This window comes from Mirounga leonina, unplaced genomic scaffold (assembly GCF_011800145.1).
Source record: "Mirounga leonina isolate KUSES-001 unplaced genomic scaffold, KU_Mleo_1.0 Mir_151, whole genome shotgun sequence".
In the NCBI taxonomy this organism is placed as follows: Eukaryota; Metazoa; Chordata; class Mammalia; order Carnivora; family Phocidae; genus Mirounga; species Mirounga leonina.
Genome location: NW_023270377.1, coordinates 92,732,862 through 92,755,633, shown reverse-complemented (window position 1 = coordinate 92,755,633; position 22,772 = coordinate 92,732,862). Strand labels below are relative to the sequence as shown.

The following is a 22,772-nucleotide window of genomic DNA, read 5'->3' as shown; positions in this document are numbered from 1 at the left end:
AAACTAGAAATTCATAGGCCCGGGCTAGAGAAGAATTGGGAGCATGAAGCTTTCTCTGGAAAATAACAAATCTAAAGAAATTTTAGATGTTTTATTTTGGTCTATGTATCCCCTTCATAATATTTGAGAAACACAAACTGGAAACTTGAGTTACTTTGCAATTACATTTAATTTCTGGGATACATTATGTTGGTGGTGACTTGGTAATGTTATGAGATCCCATAGGTGAATGCTTTAGGAGCTTACAGGTGGATTTGGGAATAAGGATCTTGGGAATCTCATCGGGATGTGGGAGCAACCATATTAACACATTTCATGGTGACCAGAACATAATGCAACAACCTTAAATGCGGGTCAGGACCAAAAGCAGCTTTGGCCACTGTCAGCCATTACATCACTCTGTTCATCTTTGCTTCTATCTCTAATTACTCCTGCCACTACCAAAGAACCAGCCAGGGTTTTCCTCAGTTCATGGCTGTGATGGTCTCATGCCCTGTGCATGCTGTTCTCTTTCTGTGTGTCCTTTTTAGTTGCAGCTTCTATGTGGTCATTAGAAAGCAGTCTGCAAATCTTTTGGCTCTCTCTCCTCCTAAGCAAATGCTCAGATTGTATTTACCTGTTCTACTAGAAGTTATGTGTGGCTATTCAACTGTCTTTAGCCAGTGAAACTAAGTAGAAGTGACATATGTCACTTTCAGGAGGAAACTTTAAGAGCCAGGGCATGTTTCACTATGGCCAGAATGGTCCAGGCAGTGGCTGCTCCATCAGTCTGGGTCTTTGATGAGGAAGCTGACATTGCAGAGCAGAGCACCCAGCAAACTCATGACAAACATGTGGCCCAAACAAGAAATAAACCTTTGTTTCCTTCATCCACTGAGATTTGGAACTTGTTTGTTGCTACCACACAAGCTAACCCACTAATTCTCAAAATGTGGTCCCTGAATCTAAAGCAGCAGTATCACCTGGAAATTCATTAGAAATGCATATTTGGGGGCTGCAGCCCAGACCTATTCAATCAGAAACACTGGGAGTGGGGCCCAGAATTCTGTTTTTTAATAAGCCTTGCAGATTATTCTATTGCTCATTGAAGTTTGAAAGCCACTGACCTAAGCTATCCTGAATGATTCTACTTCCATTACCAATCAACTGACACTCTGTACCCAAAAAATAAAATGCCCAAAGAAAGAATCTGGTCTAATTTAATCATCAACTCATTGGACAGAACTCTTGTATCATGCCACCTCATAGGCCGTTGTCCAGACTATAAACTAGCAATCTCAGGCCATGTGCCTTCCTCAAGTTCAGTCAACCCTGGCCCCAGTAGCCAGTTTAGAAGGGGGCGGGAAGGGTCACTGATACAGAGCATGGCTACACAAGCCTGCATAACTACCTAGATACCCACTCAGCAGCAGCAAAGTGTATAGTAGTTCAGAAGGGGCTGTGGATGCAATAGGCACCATGACTGTTTTCCTCAATAAGTTATAACAAATACAGAATAATACACAGAATATAGGATGACAAAATAGAACACTCTAAAGGAGTTGCAATAGATTCTACTGATCTTTTAAGAATCATTTCCATCCTTCTCGGGGCACCTGGGTGGCTCAGTCGTTAAGCATCTGCCTTTGGCTCAGGTCATGATCCCAGGGTCCTGGGATCGAGCCCCGCATCAGGCTCCCTGCTCAGCGGGAAACCTGCTTCTCCCTCTCCCACTCCCCCTGCTTGTGTTCCCTCTCCCGCTGTGTCTCTCTCTGTGAAATAAATAAATAAAATCTTTAAAAAAAAAAATCATTTCCATCCTTCTTTACTTTCTGTTTCTGCCAACATTAGTCTACAGAGGGGGGCCTTTGAAGCTTTAGCCAGTGTTTCTGAATCTTGATGCATGTTAGAATCACCTGAGGAACATTTAAAAATACCAGAACTGTTAATTCTGAATCTGGATGGGATGCAGTGCTAGGGAGCTGTCAGATTTAGCAACTAAAAATATAGGACACACGAATGAGGTGCCCGCGTGGCTCAGTCATTAAGCGTCTGTCTTCCGCTCGGGTTATGATCCCGGGGTCCTGGGATCGAGCCCCATGTCAGGCTCCCTGCTCAGCGGGAAGCCCGCTTCTCCCTCTTCCACTCCCCCTGCTTATGTTCCCTCTCTCGCTGTCTCTCTCTCTCTCTCTCTGTCAAGTAAATAAATAATCTTAAAAAAAATAATAAAATAAAAATATAGGACATATGGTTGAATTTGAATTTTAGATAAATAATAATTTTTTTTTAGTATAAAGGTGTCCCATGCAATAGTTCAGATATACTAAAAATATTATTCATTGCTTATGAGTTTAAATTTAATCAGGCCTCCCCAGACAGGGGGAGCAGGGGCAACGGCAGGAGGAGGGGGCAAGTGGATCAGTCTTTTTAAAGCTCCTCAAGTGATTACCGTTTGAGGTTTAAGATTGAGAATCTCTGGTTTTGCTCAACCCATCCTTAACCCCATAGGATAAAAGTTATTATTATTTCCTATCATCAGAGCTTTGAGTAAGTCTAGAGTGGAATTCATTCTTTTCTAAACACACTTCAGGTGATGGATTTCACATTCATTTATTTCTGCTTCTCCCCTCCATGGCACTGTAAAAGTATACAATGATTGACAACACTATCATTGCTATTATGAGTGAACAGCACATAATCCCCCATTATGTAAATGCCTACCACCTCATTTCTGAATTAGGCATCAATTATGGCAACAGCAAGTGAAGAGGCTTAGTCAGAGAGTAGAGCTGATCTCTGACTCAGTTTCAGGGGAAAAGAAGATGAATAAAATTTAAATGTACCAATAGCTTTTAGGTTGATGCTCATAAATCTCATTTAGAGTGAGCCAATCATTTTTCCTGAGTTCCAGTAGCCATAGTTCTTTCTATGAGTATAGAATTTTATTAGGTTATTCTGATCTGGTGAAAGCTAATATAATCAGAGGAGATCCTGGATTGAACTATAATTCATGGTTCCTGCAGTTGATTTTAAAAATATTTCATGGGGAAACTGGAGTAGAATATATATTGCTGTGGGGTTATTGACTCAATCACTGAAGCAAACAGGTAGGCCATATCATATCTAGGTTATTATAGTGAAACAAGAATATTGGATTAACCTATAATAAAGTAGAAAAAGGGGATTAAGAGATACAAACTTCCAGTTAGAAATAAGTCACAGGGATGAAAAGCACAGCATAGTCAATAATATTGTATACTGACTTGTATATTATATATATTGATTATTACTGAATATAGTCAATAGCATTGTAATAACTTGGTTTGGTGACCAATGGTAATTACATTTATTGTGGTGAGCATTGTGTAATGTATAGAATTGCCAAATCACTATGTTGTATGCCTGAAAATAATTTAACATTGTATGTCAACCATATTTCATTAGAAAAGAAAATTGCTTAGAGAAGGCAAACCATTATGATTCATGGCCAAAGATGACATTAGTCATAGTGACTTTTGAGAACTAACAATGTGACACATCATACATTCTTTTTTAAGTATATTTTTATATACATTTCCAATGATCAGAATATTATAACTTCACTACAAAATATTTGAAAATATAAAGATAAGTCATTCAGAATATCAATATCACTATTCTAATTGAACCATTATTTGCATTGGGATGCATTTTCTTCTAGTCTAGAAATTCCTTTGTGTGTTTTTAAGTGGTTGTCCATCAAACATTCTTAAAGTCCAACTACACTGCAGATCCAATGCTGCTCTTAATCATCTAGCAAGCAACTCAAATGCCATTTTATAACTATTCCTTTATTTCCTTTCTTTTTAAGTCTCTAACCCTATCTTGGTGGATGACCTTACTTCCTACCTCAAAAAGATCATAGACACTAACAACTCTTGAGGGCTGATTACCCTTGGTTCAACACATCATGGTCCCCTCACATCTTTCCCTTCACCCTCAAAAGAGAGACAATCCCTCCTCTCCTAAGCTAACATTCTACCTGGCCCCCATCACTTCCTATCCCCCTGAGTTAACCCTCCACCTGTTCCCCAGCCCCCAACACTCCATGCTCTCTTCCCCCCGGTAAGCTAACCCTCCACCTATACTCTGGTCTCCATCGCTGCATGTTTCCTCAAGTGGCTCACATCTATTGATAATATGGCTTATACACGGTAGGATTATCAATCTCACCTCCCCACCATTAATAATACCTGGAATTCCTAGTTGAGCTTGCAAAAATTTCAGGTGTGTCACTGTACAAATGTAAAAATTACAAAATGTAATTGTCCCCACTTTTCTGTAATACCTTTCAAATGTTAATAATACAAGCCCTTATGCCATCAGATGGCAGAAATAATCTCAGTTACATCAGGATTTCTCTTACACACTTTCTTTGAGGTTTTGTCTAAATTCTGGCAGGCCTGTATGACAACAATAACATGAAAAACAATGACTAACCCTTACATGCCACTTACTCTATGCTAGACATTGTTTTACATGCCTTCCATGTCTTAACTCATTTGATTCTTTTTAAAAATTTTATTTAAATTCAATTTTATTAACATATACTGCATTATTAGTTTCAGAGGCAGAATTTAGTGATTCATCAGTTATGTAGAACGTCCTGTGCTCATTACTCCAAGTGTCCTCCTTAATGTCCATCACCCAATTACGCCTTCTTCTCACGCACCTCCCCTCCAGCAACCCTCAGTTTGTTTCCTAGAGTTCAGTGTCTCTTATGGTTTGCCTCTCTATTTTCATCTTATTTTATTTTTCCTTCCTTTCCCCTATATTCACCTATTTTGTTTCTTAAATTCCACATATGAGTGAAATCATATGATTATTGTCTTTCTCTGACTGGCTTATTTCACTTAGCATAATACCCTCTAGTTCCATCCACATTGTTGCAAATGGCAAGATTTCATTCTTTTTGATGGCTGAGTAATATTCCATTGTGTATACATATCACATCTTCTTTATCCACTCATCTGTCGATGAACATCTGGGCTCTTTCCATAGTTTGGTTATTGTGGACATTGCTGCTATAAACATTGGGGTGCATGTGCCCCTCTGAATCACTATGTTTGTATCCTTTGGATAAATACCTAGTAGTGCAATTGCTTTGATAGAATTAATAATATCAGGGGCGCCTGGGTGGCTCAGTTGGGTTAAGCGACTGCCTTTGGCTCAGGTCATGATCCTGGAGTCCCAGGATCGAGTCCCACATCAGGCTCCCTGCTTGGCAGGGAGTCTGCTTCTCCCTCTGACCCTCCTCCCTCTCATGCTCTCTGTCTCTCATTCTCTCTCTCGCAAATAAATAAAATCTTAAAAAAAAAAAAAAGAATTAATAATATCAATAACCCCTAGCCAGACTTATCAAAAAGAGAAGAGAAAGGACCAAAATAAGTAAAATCATGAATGAAAGAGGAGAGATCACAACTAACACTGAAGAAATACAATTATAAGAGAATATTATGAGCAATTATATGCCAACAAATTAGGCAATCTGGAAGAAATGGATGCATTCCTAGAAACATATAAACTACCAAAACTGAAACAGGAAGAAATAGAAAACTTGAACAGACCCATAACCAGCAAAGAAATTAACTCATTTGATTCTTACAACGGCCCAAGGTAGAATCTATTATTCTCTCATTTTACATATAGGGAGATGAGTATATAGAAAATTAGTTATTGGCTCAAGGAAACAAAGTTTTATAAGTCATGCTATAGTCCGTGCTCTAAACCATTACCCCAGACCCCCTTAGTTTCTTTTGTAGCCCAAGGCATTAGCAGGCATAGGTAGTATGTGACTTGGACCGTTGTCTATGCTGGCATCCGCTGAAACATCTTCTTTCCAGCACAAACTCATGCAGGTGCCTGCTGATTCATCCTCATCCCTCATTCCAAGGCTCCTTCACGACTGACTGACTTTCAGCTACTTCTATTTTCCCTTTGGGATCATTCTGTATCTCTCTTGCCTTACTGAGCTTCAGGCACTCTGCTTACCTACCTGAAGCCTTCTCTGTCTGGGTATAACATTCAACCACGTTTCCTTGCCACCTTCCCAGGCACTGTTTGGGAATGAAGACACAGTCCCTTCTACTACCAGATCAAGATTTCATGACCCATCTAGAGTTTCTTCTCCCATTCAACCCCCAGGATTGGCCATAAGGATGTCCTCCTCAGGGACCGAGAGTATCTAACACACTCACCTCTCCTTCTTTGACTCTCCTCTGCCTGGTCTGGGAGGTCTTTATTTAGTTAGGGTGAGTGCAAATTTGATCTCACCCCTGTATCCTACAAAATTTATGGCTCAGTCTTTCCATCAGTCACTCAGGCTAAGGTTTTTAAAACTCAAAATCCAGGGTGCCTGGGTGGCTCAGTTGATTGAGCATCCAACTCTTGATTTCAGCTCAGGTCATGATTTCAGGGTTGTGGGATCAAGCCCCTTGTCCATCTGGCTCCACACTCATAAGGAGTCTGCTTCTCTTTCTCTCTCTTCCTCTCTCTCTGCCCCTGCCCCCCACTCTCTCTCTCTCTAATAAATAAATAAACCTTAAAAAAAAAAAAACCCTGAAAACCCAACAGCTGGCTTCTGTTTTCTTTTTTTTATTTATTTGAGACAGAGAGAACGAGAGAGAGCACATGAGAGGGGGGAGGGTCAGAGGGAGAAGCAGGTTCCTTGCTGAGCAGGGAGCCCTATGCGGGACTCGATCCAGGGACTCCAGGATCATGACCTGAGCCAAAGGCAGTCGCTTAACCAACTGAGCCACCCAGGCGCCCCTCAACAGCTGGCTTCTGTTTTTACTCTTGAACACCTAATCTTCCAAATACAAAAAGGGCTACAAGGTTCACAGAAATACTAAGAATGGCACCTGTTGCTGTATGATATTGAGTAAAGGCTAAATCTTTCATATAACAGTTTCACATGAGGCTTAGATAGAAATGTTCCTGAAAGGGCACCTGGGTGGCTCAGATGGTTAAGCGTCTGCCTTCGGCTCAGGTCATGATCCCGGGGTCCTGGGATCGAGTCCCACATCGGGCTCCCTGCTCCTTGGGAGCCTGCTTCTCCCTCTGCCTCTCTCTCTCTGTCTCTCATGAATAAATAAATAAAATCTTTAAAAAAAAAAAAAAAGAAATGTTCCTGAAAAAGACATTTTATCCACTTATTCATGTTTATTTACATATTTATTAGTTTGTTGAGTATTTACGAAACACTTATAAAGCACTGTATTAGTCAAAGTTTCCAGACAAATAGAACCAATACGATGTATATATAGAGAGAGATTTATTTTAAGGAATTAGTTCATGCAATTGTAAAGGATGACAAGCCCAAAATCTTCAAGATAGGCTGAGAGGTTGGAGACCCAGAGTAGAGTTGACGCTGCAATCAGAATCTGAAGGCTGGCTGAATTCCCTCTTCATGTGCAGAGGTCAGCCTTTTTATATTAAGGCCTTCAAATGAGTAAAGGCGCCCCACCCATGTTATGGAGGATAATCTGCTTTTCTCAAAGTCCATTCATTCAAATCTTAATCCCTTCTTCCTGAAGAACCTTCACAGAAACATCTAGAATAGCATTTAACCAAATATCTGGATACTGTGGCCTAGCCAAGTCCACAGATAAAATTAACCAGCACAAGCACCTACTCAGTTGTTTTTCACTAGGGATGTAACAGACAACAAAACAAACATAGTGCCTGGCCCCATGGTGTTTACTCAAAAATTCACTAATTCAACAGTGCCTGGATGTAAACAAATTCAAGTGCAAAAGATTGAAATTAGCTCTTTTCCAAGTAGCAAGAATTGATAAGGAAGAGAAAGAGATAAAGAGGTCTCTGGGTGCCAAAAGCTAGAAGCCTGGGAAAAGGTAGTAGAAAGGGATTCTGGTATCTTTGAAGATGAACTTGAAATCATTCACAGCTTTGTCGGGACCATTCCTACTCATTTCCCCAGCTAACTCTTGCAGGAGGAGGTAGTCCCCTTTTGCCATTTGGAGATGGGTATTGGCAGAAGAGGCTTCATAGAGGAGGTGATGTTTAAGCTAAATGTTCAGTGATGGATAGAGATGTACACTTGGCAGAAAGGACAGGGAAAAATTATTCCAAGCATTAGAGGTCAAAGAAGCCATATATAAAGCCTAAAAGGGAAATATATCATATTTGGGGAGGCACAAATATTCCCTGTGACTAGGGCACAGGGCACGGTAGCAAAGCACAGAGACAAAAGAGGTGGAGAAATACCCATGGGGCCTTGTTTCCCATGCATGTTTGGACTTAGCAGTGAGAAACCATAAAAAGTGTTACATTGAAGATGTGATTGTCTTGTGTTTTAGAAAGATCATGCTGATGAAGAGTCCTGGGGATGGATTACAGTGGGCCAAGATGCCACTAGTGGGCAATTAAACAATCCTGGAGAAAGATGGTAAGGGCCTCAAAGAAAGACTGGAGAGAAGAGAACAAGGTTGGAAGATGCAATGGGCTTAGAATAAAAAGATTTGGCGAGGGGTGCCTGGGTGGTGCCGTTGATTAAGCGGCCGACTCTTGGTTTTGGCTCAGGTCATGATCTTGATCTCAGGGTACTGGGATCAAGCGCTGCATCAGGCTCTGTGCTCAGTGCAGAGTCTGCTTGAGATTCTCCCCCTCCCTCTGCTCCTCCCACTCGTGCTCTCTCTCTCTCTCTCAAATAAATGGATAAATCTTAAAAAAAAAAAAAAAGAATTTGGCAATTTATTGATTATGCGGGTGGGGGGAAATTGGGGAAGAGAACTGGTCCTTTCAACCAGTGGAGCTGCCCACCTTCAAGAGGAACACACAGGCCTGGCCAAGGAGAAACACAATTGTGGTCACTTCAACTGAGGGCACACCCTTACCCCATAGTCCTGGATCACAAAAGCCCAGGGTTCTTATATAATCTAAGAAAGGGGGAGCAAGTTCCCTCAAACTGACTAATATCAGACTTCCTACCAGTCTTTGCATATGGCAGACTAAGAAGTAATTGGGTTAGCTGTCATGGTATAATTCATAGCTGATAGTTTTATATTACTCAAGTTAATACTTACAGTAACTCTCTATGAGATCAATTCTATTATCATCCCTATTTGACAGAGACCATGTAACTTTCTCAAGACCATCCAACTAATAAGCAGTAGTCAGGAGTCAAAGCCTGGTATTTAAGCTGACTCATAGCCATCAGATGAGGGCCAGGAGAAAGGAGCTACTCAGACTTAGTCCAAACCATTTTTTTATTTTTATACAGTCCAATACTGAATAATTTAAGGATCTCTTGCCTTTTTCCACAAAGGAATGCCAGTATAAATGAGAATAAAGCTCATCTGATTTATAATTCATTTTCTTAAATGTGGAGATGAGATCTTATATAATTTTCCTTTTTTGTTGTCACTTCCCTCATTCCTGTAGTGGGAAATGAAAGGGTCAAGGACCGTATAACCTCCTGCCCCTTTAGCCAAAAAGTTTGCTTGTTTTTATAAGCAAAAATAAAAGCATTGCTCTCTTCTTCTGTTATAGGTACACTGAATACACAGAACTCATCAGATGTCGTTACATATGCATCATTTTAAATCTCCCACTTTCCCTTTAATACTGCTTGGTGAAGGTGGTCCTCCTCCTCCCTCTGGATGAAAACCTGTGCAGCCTCCATGACATTTCTACTCACTTATACATAATAAAAATTCCTAAGCTCATTTTAAATTACAAAGCCAGTCTCAATTGAAAAACTAAAAAATACCCATTGACATATACTAATAATCTGTTCAATCCTCATTGAAAGGTGAGGCTTCTCCCCCTGAAGGTGGGCACACAGATTCTTTCTTCTTCTTTCCCCACTGGCAATTCTCCTCCTCCCTGAGCTTGATCTCCTTCCCTGGGAGGGCCAAAGCAGGGAGAGAGAAGAAATGTTAGGGCTTTAGGACAACTGTCAATTAAATGACCCTGTGGTAAAATGGCTTAGAGCTCTGTGGGGGCAGGCTGGAGCTTAAAATGCTTTTTCTCTTTCTCTTGTGAAATGCTTTTGAGGTTCTTTAGTGGCTCCCCAGCATTGGGGCCTTCCTCTGCAGTTCCCTGTAGATAATTTTTATCTGACTTATCAATAATTGAGAGACATATGTTGGAAAATTTTTCAAATTTTCAGAGATATATACACATATATACATATATATATATTTGGAATATGTGTTGTGTGCATTACACATTTTGAGGCAATCTGGTATACCAAATTTAGAATTATTGTGGCTTTGTACTTAGCTGAACCATTTTATTATTATAGTGATCCTCCTTTGCCTTAACAATGTTTTTTGTATTGTAGTCTCTTTTATTTGGACTAATGTGAAGTGTTTACGACAGATGTGGCTATCATGGCTTTCTTTTGGTTAGAATTTGCTTCTTCTATTTTCTCTTTCCTTTTTACTTTCAAACTGTCTCTATCCTTAGAGTTTAAATATGTTTATAAACAACATTTAGCTGGTGTAGTTATTTCTGTCATTTTACTGTGTGCTTTCTATTTGCCTACTTTTTCCATGTTTCCTTTTTCCTCTCTATTGCCTTCTTTTAGATTGATTTTTTTTTCTTATTCCAGTTTCCACTTAACAGGATTGAAAGTTATATACTCTGTGTGTATTCTTTTAGTAGTTACTCTGAACATTCTACCATGCCCAATTGTGGTAGGTTGCATAATGCTCCCCACTCAAGGATTTCCATGTCCTATTCCCAGAACCTGTGAAAATGTTACTTCACATGGTTCAAAGACTTTGAAAATGTGATGATGTTAAGGATATTGAGATGGGAAAATTATCTCGGGTTATCTGCGTGGGTCCAATGTAATAACATGAATCTTTACAAGAGGGAGATGGAAGGGTTAGAGTCAAAAAAAAAAAAAAAAAAGGTGGTGTGATGACAGAACGGAGAGAAATACTGAAAGATACCACACTGCTGGCTTTGGGGATGGAGGATGGAGTCCAAGCCAAGGATGCAGACAGTCTCTAGAAGGCAGAAAAAGTAAGGAAACAGATTCTTTTCTAGAATCTTAATCAGGAACACAGATCTGTTGACCCATTTTAGACTTCTGGCTTCCCAAATAGTAAGATAATAAACTTGTATTGGCTTAAACCACAAAGGATGTAGTCTTTGTTATAGCAGCAATTGAAAACAAATAGAGATTTTGGTACCCAGAAGTGGGGTGCTGCTGTAACAAATACAAAAAAAATGTGAAAGTGGCTTTGGAATTGAGTAATAGGTAGAGGATGGAAGAACTTTGAGGTGTATGATAAAAAAAATCCTAGATTCCCTTGAACAGACTGTTAATAGACATATGGATGCAAATGATTCTGCCAGTGAGGGCTCAGAAGGAAATGAGGAACATGACAGAAAGTAGAGGAAGGGGGGTCCTTGTTATATAGTGGCAGAAAACTTAATTCAATTGTGTGTCCTACAGTTGTGTAGAAATAAGAATTTATAAGTGATGAAACTGGATATTTGGCTGAGGAGATTTCCAAGAAAAGTGTTAAAGGTTCATCCTCGTCCCTTCTTGGTGATTATAGTAAAATGCAAGAAGAAAAAGACAGATTGAAAAAGTAGTAAGAAAAAAGGAATCAGGACTTGGTGATTTAGGGAAATCTCAGCTTATCCAGATGGCAAAAGATATCAAAATTAGGAGAGTTGCTGTCAGGAGAGCATATCTTGGAGAGAAAGCCAAAAGTATGGTTGGACAACTTTTTGCAAGTAATTTATCTCCTTAATGAAGGCATTATCATTGTTATTACTGGTATTATTTTAAATACTTAATATGATTTAGAATTACTTATATGATTACCAGTTTCTTTCCTTCCCATGCATTCTTATATTTCAGACCTTCTTTCTGGAGTCTTCTTCCTCCTTTCTGGAGTACATCATTAGGAATTCCTTAAGTGAAGGTTTTTTGGTAGCAAACTCAGTTTTCATCTGAAGATATCTTTACTTCTCCCTCATCGTTAAAATTAAGTTTTACAAAGTATATTACTCCAGGTTGACAGTTCATGTGTATCATCCCTTTGAGCATATTTTCTTTTGTCCTATGTCTCCCTTCATTGCTGTGAGAAGTTGGCTGTCAGTCTAATTGCTGATTTTTGAAGGCATTCTTTCTCTCTCTAGCAGTTCATAGGATCTGATCTTTATTACTGGTGTTCTGTAGTTTCACTACAAGGTTTCTAGAAATGAAGTTCTTTTTGTTAATCTTTCTTTTTTTTTTTTTTTAAAGATTTTATTTATTTATTCGACAGAGAGAGAGATAGCGAGAGCAGGAACACAAGCAGGGGGAGTGGGAGAGGGAGAAGCAGGCTTCCCGCCGAGCAGGGAGCCCGATGTGGGACTCGATCCCAGGACCCTGGGATCATGACCTGAGCCGAAGGCAGACGCTTAACGACTGAGCCACCCAGGCGCCCTTTGTTAATCTTTCTTGATATAGTTTTTGATTCTTAGATATGTTGGCTCATCAGGTCTAAAAAATTCTCACCTATTATCTCTTGGGATATCACTCCTCTAACTTCTCTCTCCTCTCTTTTAGCACTTCTGTTAGACTCCTTTTAGACTTTCTTATTTTATCCTTTGTACTCTGTGACACTCTTAAATATGCTCAATCCCCTCATCTTTCTGTGCAAGTAAGTCTCTCTTCCAGTTCATTAATTCTCCACTCAACTATGTTTATTCTGCTGTTTAATCCACCGACTGCATTTTTTATTTAAATTATTATGTTTTCATTTATAAAAGTTTTGTCCCTTTTCAAACTTGGTCAATCATTTGATAGTCCATTAATTTTCAAATTTTTATTTCTTTAAACGTTCTGTGTAAAATAAATTTATATTCTATGCTTAATAATTCCAATATTTATGTTCTTGGAGGTTTAAATCTATTATTTATTATTTCTATAGGCAGTCCCTCATGGTGGTTTTTTTCCTCATGTGTGTAGAATTTTTTATTATGAGCCCATATTTTCTTGACCTTAATCTGTGGCAATATTGAGAGGACTAAAGTTGGGATGCTCTTCTCCAGGAAAGATTTCTATTTTCTCTTTCTGGGCATGGGTGGAAATGGAGTAGTCAAGGATTACTAACCTGGTACCACTTTAATTAAAACCTGTAACTGTCTTTGGATAATACTTCTCAAAGAATTCTCGGGCACCTGGGTGGCTCAGTTGGTTAAGCGACTGCCTTCGGCTCAGATCATGATCCCGGGGTCCTGGGATCGAGTTCTGCATGGGGCTCCCTGCTCTGCGGGGAGCCTGCTTCTCCCTCTCCCACTCCCCCTGCTTGTGTTCCCTCTCTCGCTGTGTCTTTCTCTGTCAAATAAATAAAATAAAAAATCTTTAAAAAAAAATACTTCTGTCCTTATAGATTCCCTTTGTTGACCAGTGGATTTTTTTCTTCTAGTTTACTTATTTGCTAGTTCCAGCCCCTTCAAAAATTCTAGTTAAATGAACGGGTCTCCGTTTTATACAAACCCATGGTATGATTTCCTACTCCTCTGTGAGATATAAATCCTTAAAGCTCTAGAATTCTGAGTCTACACTGCCTGCGTTCAAAGTCTGCCCCAATCACTTTTTCTGTGACCATGGACAAGTTACCTAACTTCCCTGTGCTTCAGTTTCCTCTTCTATAAAATGGGTATTAGTGATAATTCCTCTCTCATAGGATTGTTATAAGGAATAAATGAACTGATATGAGTAAAATGCTTGGAACAGTGCCTGAGCCACAGAAAGTGATCCAAAAGTGCTTACACTTACTTTGGGTATTGGCATGTGCCCCCATGTTGATTTAAGGCTCACTTATTCAGTTTTAGCTCACTGAACTTTTTTAAAAATGATCTTGAGGATTTGATTTATTTTCTTTCAAGCTGAGCAGCATTTAAAAGAATGTTTGTTATAATTTACTCAGAATCTAGTTTAACTTATTATAATTTACCCAGAATCTAGTTGAAAAGAATGTTGGTTACAGTTTTTCCAGAATCTAGTTGAATAGCCTAGTAGGAAGGCTTTTTTGATGACTTAGTCCCTGTGCTGTGGAGACTGAGATGAAGGGATCATCCCAAAGCAGTTTCAAGGCTGTGCCAGGGACCTCAGGTCCTTGAACATTTTAAGCTTTCCAGGAATAGGAAAGGGTTAACATAGAATAACAAAGGGCTGCTTTGTTCTAGACTCTCTTTAGAGGCATGACCAATAGCCCCACTTTATGCTCCAGTGGAAGACCTCCCCAAAGTGCTCTGACCACTCTCAGTGGAATGGTTACTTTCTTTTTTCCCCTGCACTTAAGCTGTGTACAATTATTATTACAACATATGCATTATTTTACCTCATTCAACCTCAATAAATACTAAATGCATGAATGAACAAGTGAAAGAAAAAGGCAACGGAAAAAATAACATGTATGAAGAATGGGCTCTTTCTCTGATTCAAAAGTAAAGGTGAAACTTCCCCCACAACTTTTCAACATGCTAAATTTTCAGGAACAAGCCATTGATCAATACTGTTTAAAGACATCAAGGTAAATAACTGAACAAAAAGCAAAAGCATTAAAATTGGTTGCTTCTGGGGAATGAAACCAATGATAAGGTGAATCAGTGATCTACTGTTCTTTAAAAACCCTCTGTACTATTCGATTTTTTACTATGTATATCTTTTCTTAAATATTTATTTATTTATTTATTTATTTTAGAGAGTGAGAGAGCATGAGCAGGAGGGGCAGGGGAAAGGGGAGAGAGAATCTCAAGCAGACCCCATGCTGAGCTCAGAGCCCCACGTGGGGCTCGATCCCACGACCATGAGATCACTACCTGAGCCGAATCCAAGAGTTGGACACTCAACCAACTGTGCCACCCAGGTGCCCCAGATTTTTTTATGTATATCTTGAAAAAAAAAAGAAATATTTAAAAACAAAGATTAGCCAATTTTGGACCTGCTGTAATTCAAAAGCACCCAGTAGTACATCTGACTTCCTGAGGTTTAGTACAGTCTTTTTTTTTTTTAATTTAATTTAATTTTTTAATTTAGTGCCCAAAGTCCCAATTACCAAAGAGTGGCTGACCCAAAGCCAAGTTGACAAATAAACAGAATTCTGAACTTTAATAAGGCAATTCCAGTGGACCTAGACAGAGCTGAGTAAGCCTACTGACTGGTGCCAGAAAATAGCTGTAAAGGAACTATGTAAATCAATTAACTCCATGGTTTTTATGGAGATCTCTTGATACCAAATCTTCTTTCTTTTCATGCTTCTCTGATCCTGTGGAGATGAAAATTGACATCCATAGTCATATTCTACCAAAAGAATGGCCAGATCTAAAAAAGGTAATGGTGATTAATCTGCTGAATTATTTCTGGACCTTCTCCAGGGTTTCTCACTGCCTCTATTACAGATCTATCTCTTCTTTGGGGAATTAGATGTTAAGTTTCTCTGCTCTAGGGGTGATTTAAAATTATTTGGTAGCTCTGATTTTCCAGTTTTTTAAAATTACTTTTATATTTATTTTGAAAGAACATTGATCAAAGAAGTAAGTGCCTTCTCAAAATCCCCTTTTCCCCTCAAATGAAGCATTCTCTAAAATTTCTGGACAATTTAAGTCAGGCAGTTTTACTTCCATTTAAATCACATACTCAGCTGCTGGGAAGATACGTGCCAACTACAGAATTTAAAGTTACAGTTTCAAGTAAAAGACTATTAAAAAAATGGAATGTGATAGGCTTCCAGGACTTCTAAAACACATCTCCTTTCCAAAATGTTTAAAATAAGTTTTAGAAGCACCAAGAGATAGCTTTGTGGGGTTTTTTTTTAAGTCTATTTTAGGACACTGTCTGAAACCTTTCCTTTTGATGTTCTTTAAGCTGTAAATTCTTGTTATGAACTAGAGAGTAGGAACATCAAAAAAACCCTAGAGAAAATGACATGAAGCCTTTGTACAATGAGTGTCTCTTTCTCTGTGTTTCTCAAAAGAGGGAAATTTCCTTTTGTCATTAAGAACTTTTGAATGAATACTAAAAGAAGGAGGTGGGGAACATGAAGAAATCTATAATTGGTTTGAGCTTTATTCAGGCTAAGTATCAGGTTTTATCCAATCTTCAGCCTTCTCTGGTATTTTCATGCCACTAATAATGTTTCATCTTTTTTATCCCAAGTGAGGAAAAATGAATTAACACAAACTCTAATTAAAATATAGTTTATTGTGCAAGTAAGTGAAACTATTTTCTTCTCATAATTGTCTCCTGGAAGAATGTTAATCTTGTTTCTTTGTCTATTGGTACTTCGGGTAAGGTGGATAGTAGACATTGTAGACTGAAAAATACATATGATGCTGAACCATCTTTAGTACCTGCTCTAACAGGAAAAGGCTTTCCTGTTAGAGCAGGTGCTAAAAACTAACTGCACCAACTGACCCCTCCAGGAATCTAACTGCCTACATAGGAACTTGCTGTTCTGAATGCTATTGTCCTCATCGTGTTTTATTAAAGTGTAAACACCACTTCACAAGGTTAGTGATGAAGACCCAGGGCAGCCTAAAAAGGTGCCTCCTCTTTGCTAAAGGGAGAAAACTTTCTACCTAGTATCCTGTGCCACAACTCCACCTCCTATTATCTGCCTCCCACGTGGAAGCCTGCCTCCAGTTTGAGCAGAGAAGTTGTCACCAAGAGCTGACAATTTCTAGGTGCCCCGACCCAGTGCAGGGTCCTAAAGGCATTGTTAAAACTGCTTAAGACGCTGAAAGATGCAGAGCTTAGGGAGGCTATAACCATAAATGTGTGCCCTGGAGACTTCCCAAGCACATGCGCTGCTGGCTCTTTATTCCCCCTTCTCCTTCTTAATTATTTTAAGATTTATTTATTTATTTGAGGCTGGGGAGGGGCAGCGGGAGAGGGAGAGAGAGCCTCAAGCAGACTCCACACTGAGCATGGAGCCTGACAAGGGGCTCGATCTCACAACCCTAAGATCACAACCTGAGCTGAAACCAAGAGTCAGACACCTAACTGAATGAGCCACCCCGCTCCAGACATCTCCCTCCCTTCTCCTTCTTAATTTCTAGCTGCTGCCTCACAAGAGGGGAGGGGCATTTTGTCCCAATAAACCAGGGTTCTATCTAGTAGTCTCATGTGCTGCAAACAGATAACTGATACACTTAATTATGTTGATGATATGATGATAATAATAATAACCATTATACTCTTAGACTTCCAGGGAGCAATATATATATGTTTGATTCACATAAAAATTGTGTACGTTGCAGATAGGATTTATATTATTAACCTTGCTGGACCAATGAGTGCCTAAGACTCAGAAATGAGCCTTTAATCCCGGAGCTATGTGGGATCGTGGTGGCCCCTCTACAGCATTACCACCGCAACCACCTTGATAGAGCTGGCTCAGGAGAATATCACTGCTAGGAGGGATGTCCCTGCTTCCCTCTGTCCCCCAGTGCCTCCCTCGACACCAGCCTGTTCCCCAATCCCCCACACTCATGCAAACCCACTGAGGGCCTCATCCCAGAGTCACTGGAACCTGACTTCAACCCACAGGTCAAGCAAGTGGATCTGTTATATGGTAAAGTTCATTTGATTGCAGGCAAGCCAGTGATGAAAAAACCAGCTGAAAAACAGTTGTGTGTCTTCAAACTGGGAGTGAGATAAATAAACATACATTTAAATAGTGCTGGGATTCTTCTTCCTCTCTCCCCATTTCCAGTCCATAGAGTCAGAGTAAAGTGAGCATTAAAATGACATGAATCCTTGGCGTTCATATAGTTCAGTAATTACAGCAGATTTTCCTTTATCTTCAAATTGTTTCCTGAGGGGTAAAATATTATTTCAAAACATCAATCTCTGATCTTTTCTAACCATTTTTTTCAAACTTTCCAATAAAAGAATGAAAAGGAGAAGCCAGTACTAGTTTTGTTTGAAGAGCTAATACCTGTTTTCCAACCTGCCTTTCCCTATTAAACATTAATGGACACACCTCGATAACCTTGACCTCCTAATGCAGTGAGGAAACAAACAAGCAGAATCAACATGCCTGGGCTGATAATTAACTAGTGATTACAAAGGACTGGGATTTGAGAAATCTTTTCATTTTCACTTGCTAATAATGATTTTACTCAGACTTACAGTTAAAATCCTCAGGGGGAAAAAAATCTATCTCATGTGGAAAGAGAGCAGTTGCAGGGGGCACTTGATTAAATTGTGTTTCTGATGCATTAGGACCCCCACTCTCCGCTATCAGAAAGAGGAGGATGGTGGCCCAAGGAACCACGGTGAACAATGTTTCAGACTGATCCACGATGAGATTGTTCATAACAACTATGATGATAATAAGGTCTTGGCTCTTTCCTTCAGTAAGAATTTATGGATCACCTACTCTGTCCCCAATAGTAAGATTTGCAAAGATTCTTCTAGTTTTAAATGGGGTCAAAAAATTCTGGCCTTTAATAAATATATATTTACATCTTTTTTCGTTAGCATGATTTAATTGCACTTGATCACTGTCAGGTTTTAGGAGACCAAATCCCAGACATAACCTGACTTTTAAGCAACCCCTCGGAGGAAATAGATATCTGGTTTCATCACGCAGGAAGTTCCTTATTCACCTCATGAAGTGTGAGGTCCCCAAGACACTAAAAATGCCATTCAGTTCATCTACCTCTGATTCATATAAATCCATCTCAGAAACGTATCTCTTGTATATAAAACTGAATTCCCTTGGATTTTTTAGTTTGTTTTTTATTGTCATGCCCTTAAATGCCTATGGGACCCTGGTCATTGCTAGTCAAACATTTTCAGACTGTAAATGCCTCTAGGCATATACTCTCACCAAAACTACTTTCCAGGTCATAAATTTCAGACCCCAGGCTTGGTTCAACCTAGGATGACAGCTGCAGAACTATGTAGAGCCCAGACTTGCAGTGGTTGCCCTAAATAGGTTAGGCCTTTGCAGGGGGCTTAGAAGAAAGACAAAGTGGTCAAATTTTACGCTTTCCAAGAAAGAGGAAGGAGGAAAAAAGGGTGACAAGAGTGCCTTCTTTCAGAGCACTCTTCAATGTCTGGTACTAGGGGATGCCTTCTTCCACCACCTGAGGATAAAACAGGCTGCCACCTCTATGCTACGTCAGATGCCATCCCTGTCTGCCACCACCACCGCCAGGAAGCTCACTAACACAACCATCACCTAGGCTACCACCTCACAACCTCTACCATTGCCAACACCACTGCCAACCCTACAAACACCACAACCATCACTCTCACCACCTTTGTCACCACCTCTGCCGCCTCCCCCACCACCAAGGCCACTGTCACCATCATCATAACCATTGTGAGCACTGATGAGGTTCTTTCTGTAAGCCAGGTCTGGTATCAATGGCTTTCTATGAATTTTATCTCAATTAATTCCTGTAAAACCCTATGCCACAGCTATATATGAAGCACAAAATGTAGCCTCATTTTACACATAAGGAAACCGTGACTTTGAGATACTAAGTTACTCCAACAAAGTCAAGGATCTTGTAAGTGGCTTGTCATGTGTGACAGGATCCCTTTGTTCTGCCTCTCTCTGCCTCTCTGCCCTTCCTCCAGTGGAACACATCTTTAACCTGCTAACTTACGGGCTTAAGGTTCCTTAGCAAATTAAGAAAAAGTAAGAAAGACAGAGAGGAAAGAGGGAATAAAGAAAAAAAGAAGAAAAGAAGGAAACAAAACATTTTCTTCTACAGTAAAGTTTCAATGGCAATTTTCCGATTCAAGAGAAAGTTTATTTACTCTAAAATGTAACTGGTTGAGGCCATATGCCACCTCCTGCACCAATATAGATCTCTCAGCAGCTTTATCCAGGAGAAGGTGGAGGGGGGTAGCACAAGGGTATTAAATGCATGAAAGGAACAGAGTGGGATAGAGGGGTGCAAAGGAGAGACTCGGTGCAAAGAAAAGAAGCTAGGCCCCCTGGTGGACAGTTTCCTTTGCATGCCCAGCCTACTACTTCAGGTCCTGTGATGTCACTTAGGAAGGGGGCCAGTAGATTTCCAGAGCTAATATGATTATTTGGAGGTAGAACTCAAGAACAGACCTTATGCCAAGGTAGAATAAGGCTGATACAGAATTTACCAAATCCTAAATCTCTTGGGGCAGGCCCCACTCACAGACACAGAGACATAACAAACACCTCTATGCTGTAGGCCCAGACCTCCTCTCAGTCTGGAGGTGAGAGGGTAGCTAGGAAGAGGAACCTTCCATCACCTGACTCCCTCAAGACAACTTCCTTGTAACATGACATGAAAACCAACCACTGTTAGCTGGTTTCATATAACTACAACAAGCAAGAAGTTGAGCTGATGGTCAGCTTCCCTACTCATCACTACTGAAAAGAGCTGTTGATGAGCTCTTCACATCTGTTTCCAGCCCCCAACACCTTCCCTTCTTCATCACACTGTGAGAATCACTGTTCTGAAGCCTGGAAATGGTGAACATTGGAAGTTTCTCTCCAATCTGATCCCAGACTATCATTTCAACCTCCCTCCCTGGATACCACCTGATTCAAGTTGGCGGCCAGTACCCTCCTCTAGGCTCCCAGAGAGCTTGTGTTACTCTACCACAGCACGTCTCACACACCATTACCCTTCAGTACTTGCCATCCCAGCCCCACACGTTCAAGACTGTGCTCCACACAGGCTGGAAATGTCCTTCACTTTTATTTTCTCTGCCCTAGTAAGGCTGGTCAGGGGTGGGATTCCCTGATGGTTTGGAGAACGAATGAACAAAATGAGATTTTAAAACCTATGGTTACATGAGTTATATATACCTATGTTCTTAGGCAGCCTTTGAAAATTTTTTATTCATGACCTCAGGAAGAAATATATTTTATACTGTGACTCAGTACATTCATATATATAACGGAAAAGTCTAATAAACTAATACCACATGGGAAACATTCTAATATATTATTCTATTCTATTCTGTTCTATTCTACTCCATTCCATTCCATTCCTATTTTAGCTTGGGTTTTCCAAGAAGCAGACCCTGAAACAAAGATTCAAATGCAAGTAGTTTACTTTGGAGGTGACCCTGGAAACACCAGGAAAGAGGAGAAATGAGACCGGGAAAGCAAGGCAGCCAATGAAAGTGTAGAATGTGTGCCTAACTCAGACTCACGATGCCCAAGTGGTGGGGAAACCAGTGTATTCAGTGTACTTATATACAGACACCCTCAGTCACTGATTGAGGGCTTTGGAGGCAGGGAGCCAGGAGTGGGGACACTAATTTCCTGAGACTTCTGACCCTCTAGAAGGACCGGATCAAAGCTGGCTTCAGTAGCAACAGGGAAGCCCTTGTCAAAGAAATGCAGGGGCTGGCAGGTGAAGGAGGGCTGGTGTGCACAGGAGTGTTAAGGGGAGGGAAGTTGGGTGGGACGCTGGCAGCATCCATTACACAAACTATTTTGGTTTTTAGAATGTCTGGGTCACTATCCACTAAACTGATTTCATGATCTACTAATGGAGTGCAACCCATGGTTTGAAGAGCAGTGCTAGCATTCTAAGATGGTATTTCCTAAAGAGTAGTCCTTACAGTCCGTACTCCTGGTGGTCCATGAAATGATTTTAGGTGGTACACGAACAAGTATTTTTTAATGTTAATCTTCATTTAAAAATTGCAACCTAGTGTCTGATATCTGATCCGGAACACATAAACAACTCTCGAAACTCAGTCATAAGAAGACAAATAACCCGATTTTTAAAAAACTAGGCAAAAAATGTTCACAGATACTTCACTAAAGAAAATATGGCAAATAAGTACTTGAAAAGCTGTTCTAGTTGTTAGAGAAATACAAATCAAGGCCACAATGGTATACCACTACACACCTACTGAAATGGCTACATTAAGAAAACTGACAATACTACATGCAGGTGAGGGTATGGAGCAACTGGAATTCTCATACTTTGTTGCTGGGCATGCAGACTGCTACAGCCACTTTAGCCACAGTTTCTAAGTGGCAGTTTCTCATTAGGCAATTCTGCTCCTGGATATTTACCTAAGAAAAAATAAAACATATTTCTACACAAAGAACTGTCTTCAAATGTTTATAGCAACTTTATTCATAATAGCAGATAAGTAGAAAAACAAAATGTCCACCAAGTGATGAATGAATAAATAAATTGTGGTATATCCCTAGAATGGAATACTACTCATCAGTAAAAAAGGAGTGAACTACTAACACATGCAACAACATGGATGGATCTCAAACGCATTACTAAATGAAAACAAATCCACTCACAAAGGATGCATAATGTATGATTTAACTTAAACAACATTCTGGAAAAGTCAAACTTATAAACAGAGAAATCAGACCAGTGGCTGTAAGGGGCTGAGGACAAGGGTGAGTCAAGTGTTGACTGTAAAGGAGCATGAGATTATATTTCAGGGTGACGAAAGACTCTATTTCTATTTTGATTGCAACGTGGGATTGCATAGAATATACACTTACAAGTATCTAATGTTACTGTATGTAAATTATACCTCAATAAACCAAACTTAAAAAAAATTGTAACCGGGGCACCTGGGTGGCTCAGTCAGTTGAGCAACTGCCTTTGGCTCAGGTCATGATCCCAGGGTCCTGGGTTCGAGCCCCACATTGGGCTCCCTGCTCAGCAGAGTCCGCTTCTCTCTCTTCCTCTGCTGCTCCCCCTGCTTATGCGTGCTCGCTCTCTTCCTCTCCCTCTCTCTCTGTCAAATAAATAAAATAGAATCTTAAAAAGAAAATTGTAAC

At 39.9% G+C, this 22,772-nt stretch overlaps 1 protein-coding gene across 1 annotated transcript in view; it reads left to right on the top strand.

The window, feature by feature from the left end:
• The first annotated feature begins 15,145 nt into the window (after positions 1 to 15,145).
• ACMSD (aminocarboxymuconate semialdehyde decarboxylase) overlaps positions 15,146 to 22,772 on the top strand; it is a 66,752-nt gene continuing 59,125 nt past the window's right edge. The window contains exon 1 of the mRNA XM_035006652.1: positions 15,146 to 15,328. Coding sequence (XP_034862543.1) covers positions 15,272 to 15,328 — 57 coding nt within the window. The 5' untranslated portion in view covers positions 15,146 to 15,271. The remainder of the gene's footprint in view (positions 15,329 to 22,772) is intronic.